This window comes from Mesitornis unicolor, unplaced genomic scaffold (assembly GCF_000695765.1).
Source record: "Mesitornis unicolor isolate BGI_N332 unplaced genomic scaffold, ASM69576v1 scaffold32379, whole genome shotgun sequence".
Taxonomy (NCBI): Eukaryota; Metazoa; Chordata; class Aves; order Mesitornithiformes; family Mesitornithidae; genus Mesitornis; species Mesitornis unicolor.
In genome coordinates, this window is record NW_010205767.1 from 1 (window position 1) to 8,424 (window position 8,424).

Consider the following 8,424-nt stretch of genomic DNA (forward strand, 5'->3'; position numbering starts at 1 on the left):
CACCTTTCCCGGTGCGTAGCACCGAGGCGGGAGGCGGTGGTTTCCCGGGGCGGGCAGCGCCCCGCGGTCCCGCTCTCGGAGGTGGCCGTGCGGCGCCGCGGGGCTCCAGGCCGTTGGGACACGGCTGTCCCCGGGCGAGCAGGGCCCGGAGCGGTGGTGGGAGCCCCGCGGGGTGAGGGGAGGACAGGAAGCGGCCTCAGCGCACCAGCAGCTTCCCCAGAGTTATTTGTAGATAGCGCGCAGGGCTGGAGGAGCGGGGTGCGCGGGGTGGTTTTCAAGCTCTGTGGTTGGTGTGGAGAAAGGCATCAAGGAGCCTACTGGAAAGCCCGCACGGGTCTGGTACCCCGCGCTCGTTGGAGGTGGGAGTCACCCTCACCAAAGCAAGTGGACCATCGGTAGCCTACAGCTGCTGAAAGAGGACAAGGAGTTTCTGTTTCATAAGGGAGAAATGGAGGGCAACGTGGTGAAAGGGGCGATCTAAGGAGATGTGAGTGTCTCTAAGCGTCGACCTGTCAAGGCTGCTTCAGGGGATGCACCGGCAGGCAAAGCAGGAGCTCCTGTGGGCTGTGGACACAACTCACTCTGGGTGGTCGTACTCCGTTGTACTCTTAGTAGGGCTCACTGTCTGCAACACCCTTCCATTGTCAGTTCAGCAAGAGCAGCTTTCCATGCAGAACTAATAATTAGCTGAGCTTTTACATCACCACTCGGCTGCCTGCAGAGTCACATTAATTTTTAAACAAATACTCGGTGAAAGAGCCTACAAATGCAGGGGCCACGTTCTTTGCTGGGGAAAGCAGGGACTGTTCCTCTGAATACGGTGAGGTGACAGCCATAAACAATGGAGTTTGATGTATGGGCTGTGCATCAGATATGCTTTTTTGCCCTTGCCGGTGGCTGTGCCTTTTCCTATGTATTAGTTAATTCTCTGTGTTTGTGTCTAGATCCAGAGTGGGCTTCTTACAAACTTGGAATATTCATTTGTTTGAATTGCTCTGGAATCCATCGCAATCTTCCTCAGATCAGCAGGGTCAAATCTCTTCGACTTGACTTCTGGGAAAACGATCTTATAGAGGTACAGAGGAAAAAGCAGTAATTCACATACTTTTCTCCACATTTCATCATAAACTCCTCTGCCTCGTAATTCCTATGTCATCCACTGTGGACGGAGGAACAAAGCCACACAGAGTCAACTTAACTCCATGGGTAACTTTAGGGGGTTTTTTATGACCTATTTAATCAAATTACACTGATAGGCAACCGTGTTTCTAACAGCCAGCAGTGTATTTTTTTATAGCACACAGGAACTCCTCACTGTGGTTTAGAAGCCCACAGATATTTCCAGATAATATGTGCTAGTCAGTAATCAACATATGCTTCTTAAACATTAGTTCAGCCTCTCATCTTTCAATTGAATTGTGTTAATAAAATAATCACAGCTAATGACTAGGAGGAGATGAAGGTATAGGAAGATTATAAAGAAATAATTTTTCTCCTAAGTTTCTTTTGTTCTTTTAATCAACAACCACAGTCTTGTGTTCCTTCCTGTCTAGCTCAGAACTGTACCAAAAAAGGCTTAGACGCCTAAAAAGTGTTAACTGTAGTGCCAAAGGGAATTTCTGTATGTAGAATTTATGTATGTATTCACGTATGCAGAGATGCACTGAGAGTTATGGCAAGACTGAGCAGAAAGCGCGGTTCTCCCTTTGATACAAGTTTCATTTTACATTTGTGACCTGGTATTGATTTTGTAGTTGCACACCTAACTATAACTTCTTTTGTATTTCAGTTTATGAAGAAGCATGGGAATCTCTGTGCCAAAGCGAAATATGAGGCGAAAATCCCTCCCTACTATTACATCCCCCAGTCCTGTGATTGCTTGTAAGTTGCTGGTGTGTTCGCTGGTACGGACCTTTACAGCTATTAACTCCTGCTTCCCTCTACAGGTCTCGCTGGTTGGTTGATGAAAATAGAGTAGAGGCAGATCAGCTTTATCCATGTTTTCCTCTTTCAGGGTTTTAAAAGAGCAATGGATTAGAGCTAAATATGAGCGTGAGGAATTTGTTGCCACCCGAGTCTGCCAAGATCCTTGTTCTGCAGGTAAAAGTTAGGATTGTCAGGGAAAAAGGTGTTAGCCTTAAGGCCAACAGCACAGTGCTCTGTTTGCAGCTTTGAAGATCTTTAAGGTTGGCTTGTCGTATTTTAACTGTGTGATGTGCTGGCCTTGCTTTGAGTCTAACTTTGAGAAGAAGCTCCTAAGAAAAGGCACTTAGATGAATGCAAGGGTGTTTTCACATCTTACAGTTCTCCACTGATTTTTTCCTATGAGGTGAAAAATCTCAGATGGAGAAGAGACTTGAAATGCTGTGCCACATCACCATTTAGATAAACAGTCCTGCTCTTGTGCTGCCCTTCTCTGACACTTATCTTGGTCTGATCTGCAGGGAGCCGTGAAGGATTCCTCTGGAAGCGTGGACGGGAAAGCAAACAGTTCCAGAAGAGGCGATTTCTCCTATCAGCAAGGGAGGGGGTGATGAAGTACTATACCAAAGAAGTGAGTTCCTCAGCCAGTTGGCTGTAGGTAGCTGGTCAATATCCATCCTCAGACCCTGCTCTTCACCAGGAAAAAAACCATCATAAATAGCATTTGTCTCTAATTTTGTAGCCAGGCCAGCCTGTGTTTGGAGCAGCCCAGATGTTTCCCCATTAACATATGTGGTATCTTAGGGAATTTTGGACTTAGCCCTTTTCCTTGTCCTTTATCTTAACCCTGCAGCCTCCGTTTGCTTAGTGGACAAAGGAAATGGATACTGGCAGTTGAATACCACAATGAAGAAGAGATCTTTTAGTAGCCATTACCTCTTATATTACCAAAATATTCACTCATCAACTGCTGCAGCATTATCCTCAACATGTCTCCTGTGGGGAGTGTAGGTAGTTGTTCTCCAGCTATGAAGCTGGAGACAGAAGCCATCCCTTGCAAGGCAGATGCATCCCCCTGAAATAGTGGCCCAGGATTTGTCAAGGAAAGGGAGTCACTCTTTGTAAGTGATTTTATGTAGCATATAATTAAGGCTTTACATTTTGGGTATATCCAATATTCAGATACTTTAGGGTGCCTGCTTTCTCTTCAGTAGGGATCTAGTTCTCATACACACAACGTGTCCTCCGTTACCATCCCTGAGAGCACTTTATTACAGTGATGCTTTTCATTTCACAGTCCAGAGGTCCAAAGGCCATTATCAGCATTGAGAACCTGAATGCAATGTTCCAGACGGAGAAAATCCAACATGCTCATGGCCTGCAGATCACGTACAACACAGGTGGTCAAACAAGGAACCTTTTTGTCTATCATGAAAGTGGAAAGGTGAATAACATGTAAATTTTGGAATAAGCAAGATGCTTAGACGTTGGATCTGTGTTTTGGAAGATATCGCCTGTTTCTGCAGGGTCTGGTTTTATTTGAAGCCACTATGACTTTCTAGAATATAGAAAGTTTCAGAATTTGAGACTAATAACTGTAACATCTTGCTCCTGTTCTGCTGGGGCATGTATTCAACTTCACACCCAGAATAGTCTTGAGGCTTCAGTGGGGCACATACATAAATCTCTGTATGTAGTTGTCGAACAGTTTTATACAATTCTGTGGTTATATTGTTTGAAGCCTTCTTGACACACATAGGAAATATTGTTGTTCTGCATTATTTCCAAGCAAACAACGATAATTGCGTCTGTGGGTTTTGTTAGATTTCTGTTTCTTCACTTGCCATAGTTCTCATGTCTTTCCAGGTACAAAGGCTTTTAAACAATCCATAACTGAATCAACTCAAAAAGCTGGTGTACACAGACTTGTGTGACTGCCCATGCTGAGAATGCCTGGGACCTCCCTGAAGGGGCATTTTTAAATTTTAAATTATTTTGGAGGCTCAGTGTTTTCAGGTGTCTGGGACAAGTCACTGACTCTGTCTGCCCCTTGGGAAGAAAGAACATTTTTGCAAAGATGTCACAAGGAAGGAGAAAAGCATTTAGAAGAGCACTCTTACTCCTTCTTGTTCTTCCTGTCTTTATGTTTGTATTTGCTGTTTACCCTAGGAGATTGTTGACTGGTTCAATGCCATTCGGGCAGCACGTTACCATTATCTCAGAACAACCTTTCCAGTCGTCCCTGAGCCTCAGGTAAGAACTGAACAGGACTTGAAGCAGTCTATGCAAATATGGCATGGGAAAACATTTTGTTGCCACTTCTGCCAGAGTCAGGTGCTCAAACAGCAGCATATGCGTCTTGGGAATGGACAGAAGAGGTAGAAGGAAAGGCCATGCTGGATAATGTGCAAAAATGTAGTCAGTATTTAAGGCCTAGAAGTCTCCATGTGGTCCTTACAAAGTGTAATCTTTAAAAAAATCTTATGTTCCTTCTTATTTTAGACTTCCCTTTACTGAGCAGCCAAAAAACCCCAGAACCCAAAAGCCAAAATTTATGGTGATTAGCTTTGACAGAAACAGAACAGAAAAGCAAGCTTGAATGAGACAGACTTTTTTTGTGTGTGTGTTCTCCTAGCTCATACCCAGGATCACAAGAAATTATGCCAAAGAAGGATATATGGAGAAAACTGGACCAAAAGTAAGTGCATACTTGGCAGTACACAAGCAGGATTATTCCAGATGAACCATATTTGATAATTCTATGATGGTTACTAGTAAATTATTTGTTGAGTGACTATATGCTTCCTGCATTGATAGAAGACATTACATCCAAGCCTGTTGTGTTCTTTGGGATCATGTTTTATTTTAAGTGGGAAATAAGACTGGGAAGATGAATCCTCCTTGAAGAGCAAGATGGATTATCTGGCAGTGGACATTCAGAGTCCTGTTACACAACATTGAATGGATTGCTGTGTCTGCGAACTGCAGCGCTTGTACTGCAGCTCCTGCTGGAACACAAGATCACATGCTGGCTCCCCTACTTCCCTGTTTCTCTTAAAGTCAGCAGCACATAAAGTTACATCTGCTTATTGCAGCAAAGTATGATTGAGCCAGCTCTCCACAGGGAAACCTATAGGTTGGTTTGTTTTCTTGTGGGAAAGTATTTGGGCCATTACTCCTTGGAACAAGAGAGAGAGATTTTGGGCTGTGCTGAAGGAGGAGATAAAGATCTGAGGTCTTGTTTGAACATTGCCACTTCTTGCCTTGCTCTTCTCTGAGTGAACTATGAGCCAAAGTCCCATTAAAAAGTTCAGTGGTGAAATTCTGATACTGAATATGCTGGGGTTTTGGCCCAGTTCAGTGCTAGTGTCGCACTACATCTTCCTGAAGGTACTTGCACAGAAAATACTCACAGCTACAAGCATGAAAGATTGTGTGATTTTCTTCTGAGGCCTAAATTCTGCTCAAACTGAAGTGAGCCCTAGAAGAGGGCCCTTCAATTCAGCATGGAGCAATGAACAGCTCAGGGAATGGTTCAATGAGTGCAGCTGATGGAATTAGCACTTTTAAAAAAGACCTACCATTTGTCCCTACCAGTGTACATCCTGCAATGCTAGGGACAATCCCCAAACCAAAATGCAGAAATTGATTGTACACCCTGTTCATTATAGCCGCTGGCCAAGGGATTGTTCTCTGCAGTGCTTTCAATTAATCCATTTGCTCCAATTGCTTTAATCCTGGTAATGTGATCACTGGTAGAACCAAACTTCCCTGCCTTCCCCAAAAGATTGTCATTGAATGCAAATCTGTGGTGTGGACCCAGAGAGAGCTGAGGGCTGCACACAGCAGTGACTCACCCGTTGCCACTTAACAGGGATGAATGAAACTGAACTTTTTAACTTTTAAGCAGTCCAGGGATATGCCTTGAATAGGTCCAACCTCCCTCTGGGACACGGTCTTTAAAGAACTTCTACTATCTCCTTGCAGCAGAAGGAGGCCTTTAAGACGCGCTGGTTCTGCCTGGATTCTCAAGAAAGAAACCTGATGTACCTTAAAAATCCACTGGTAAGAGGAGTGACCTTTGCTATTCCACGAGCCCTTCATGAAATTGGGTGGGGAGGAAGAATCTGTTTTCATCCAGCCCTCCCAGTGGCTGCATGAGACTGAAGCAGATTCAGTCTCAAGCACTCATCTCCCTTGTCATGGATCTCTTTGAAGTTGAGCTTTTTGGGAACTCCGGCCCTTACAGTGGCTGTGAGGAAGATTTAAGTCCTTTAAAAGCAGCTGCTGCTGCTATAGTGTTTATAGCCCGCTCTCTCCCAGCTCTGTTGCCATTGTGCCTGGAACCTTAGCCAAGATACACCAAAAGCACAGGGTTGGCAGCCCCATATCCTGCTTCCTAGCACTGCTCTGGCCACAGGAATATCCTTGCTCCTTCTGAAGTCTCCCAACCAGCTCTGTAAGGGTGTCTCTACCTTCTCCTCCTGAGAATGCCCATGAGTGTAAAAATGGTCAGGTGTGTTTCCTGCTCCCTGTCACCAAATCAGTGTCCCCTTTACGCATCCCAGTTCCTGCTCCGTGTCAAACGATAGGACAGGGTCTGCTGTCTGTGCTGTCCACTGGCTAATGGCTCTCTTCTGCTTCCTTCTTTCCAGGATGCATTTGCACAGGGCCAGGTTTTTATTGGAAAGATGGATGAGGGTTATGAAGTACGAGCTGGCTTGCCCCAGGGAGTCCGGGTGAAGAAGAAGAAACCAGCGATCACTGTGGTCACACCAATGAGAGAGTTTGTGTTTATATGTGAGAACGACAGGGAGCAGAGGGAGTGGATAGATGCCTTAAACGGAGTCATTGCCCAGCCTTTGACTGGTTAAGACTTAGCACTGCGTTTTGGTGAGCGACACTTCTTGGGCTCTGCTCAGGACTGCTCTGTGGCCTCTTTCTGTTGGCAAGGATGGTGCTCAAGGCCCTGCAGTGACTCTAGCACAAGGGGCTTCTTCCTTCAACAGCCACAGGCGCAGGATGGGTGGCAACAGAGAAATGAGTAAGAGGGAGTGCAGATCCTCAGAAATTATCTGTGCCCCTGCAGAACCTTGGTTGAAGTGCCTTCATACTTCCTACCTTTCTCTGCTTTTGAGCAGAGGACATCTTCCTAGCCTGACATAGGGATGAATCATCCAGTGTTGTCTTATGGAAAAAAAGTCAGTGAAGAAAGTCTGACCCCAGAAAGGCTGGCATGCGTTTCCTTGAGGACTCCTGCAGGTGCTCTTACATCAGATCCTTTTCTTCCCTTGGTCTGATGTCAGAAGGACTCCTGTATGTCCTGAAGAGGATGTACCTGACAATCCAGCTGCTGGCATACATCCTGCTGGTGAATGGGGTCTTCTGTTACACTAGTCCTTTGGTCAGTGACCAAAGATGATGTCACCTATCAGGAAGATGCAGGCTGTCCTGTTGGACAGATCTAAGAAAACAATTCATGCTGGAGTCACTTCTTAGGGAGGAGCAGAGCCAGGCAGCTACACTCCACCTGGCTGCAGCTCCTGAACATGGTTGTTTTCAACAGTGTGTTTAGTTTCCTTTACAGTGTTACATTTCTGGCACCGTAAAAAATAAAAGTCAAGTTTGAGTTGTGGAGGATACTGTAATGGAATCACTCTAATGACAAATACTCCTAGCTCCTTGCTTTCAACAGTCAATGCTGTTTGACTTTTATGAGTGGCAAATTCAACGTGTGAAGATCAAATTTTTCCAAAGCAACGCCACATAGTGCCCCAGCAAAGACATCATGAGTGCAGGATGAACATACACTGAACTGCCTCACCTCCTAAAAAAAAGAGCTGAAGCTTAATGTGCTTTGTTAGTCTGAGCACTGAAAGGCAGAAACTAGTTTTAAGTGTTATCTTCAGTGACTTGCTTGAAGACACTTTAATGAGTGAGGCCCAGCTCTGTAAGTGGAGGGCCAGAGCCTCCTGATCAGGTACCACTGACCATTCTGTGCAGGACTTGGTGAAGATTTGCACTGATACAGTGCACTGAGTATTCTCTTGCCTCAAGACCAAGTCTGAGATTTGGTTCTACCAAGCAGCCAGTCATTCAGATATTTAATTCTCCTTTTCAGATAGCCTTAGTCCTTAGTTTGCAAATCAAGAGGAAGTCTTGCAGTCTAAGTTTCTGGTGAGGCTTCCACCTTTTACTGACACTTGCCAAGCCAGCCTAAGATACCCAGAATAGTTCTCTTCTACAGAAATGAGGAAGTGCCAATACTTGCAGGGATTAGTGAGATGAACTTTTTTTTTTCTTTTCTTCCTCCCCCTCCCAATAATGCAGAAGACGTGTTTGAGCTGGATCATCATTCTACCTCTCAGCCAGCTCATCTCCATCCAACTCTGAGCAATCTGCAGCAGTTTCACTCGCTGATACGCTCCTATGGACTTCCCTGTGTTGACACTCTCTCTTCCCACACAACCTGATTCATTCCAGCTCACATGCGGGTTGAGC

At 45.2% G+C, this 8,424-nt stretch overlaps 1 protein-coding gene across 1 annotated transcript; it reads left to right on the forward strand.

Moving 5' to 3' along the window:
- The first annotated feature begins 949 nt into the window (after nt 1–949).
- On the forward strand, nt 950–6,968 carry LOC104546197 (arf-GAP with dual PH domain-containing protein 2-like). The gene is made up of 9 exons (XM_010191527.1): nt 950–1,075; nt 1,790–1,881; nt 2,015–2,100; nt 2,445–2,554; nt 3,221–3,367; nt 4,093–4,176; nt 4,559–4,621; nt 5,911–5,988; nt 6,579–6,968. The coding sequence occupies exons 2-9, from the start codon at nt 1,793–1,795 to the stop codon at nt 6,795–6,797; spliced, it is 876 nt and encodes a 291-aa protein (XP_010189829.1). The 5' UTR covers nt 950–1,075; nt 1,790–1,792; the 3' UTR covers nt 6,798–6,968.
- The last annotated feature ends 1,456 nt before the right edge of the window (nt 6,969–8,424 follow it).

Coding starts and splice junctions, on each gene's coding strand:
- LOC104546197 (XM_010191527.1), top strand. CDS start 1,793: ATGAAGAAGCATGGGAATCTCTGTGCCAAAGCGAAATATGAGGCGAAA. Junction 2,101..2,444: donor CCAAGATCCTTGTTCTGCAG/GTAAAAGTTAGG, acceptor TCTGATCTGCAG/GGAGCCGTGAAGGATTCCTC. Junction 5,989..6,578: donor TGTACCTTAAAAATCCACTG/GTAAGAGGAGTG, acceptor CCTTCTTTCCAG/GATGCATTTGCACAGGGCCA.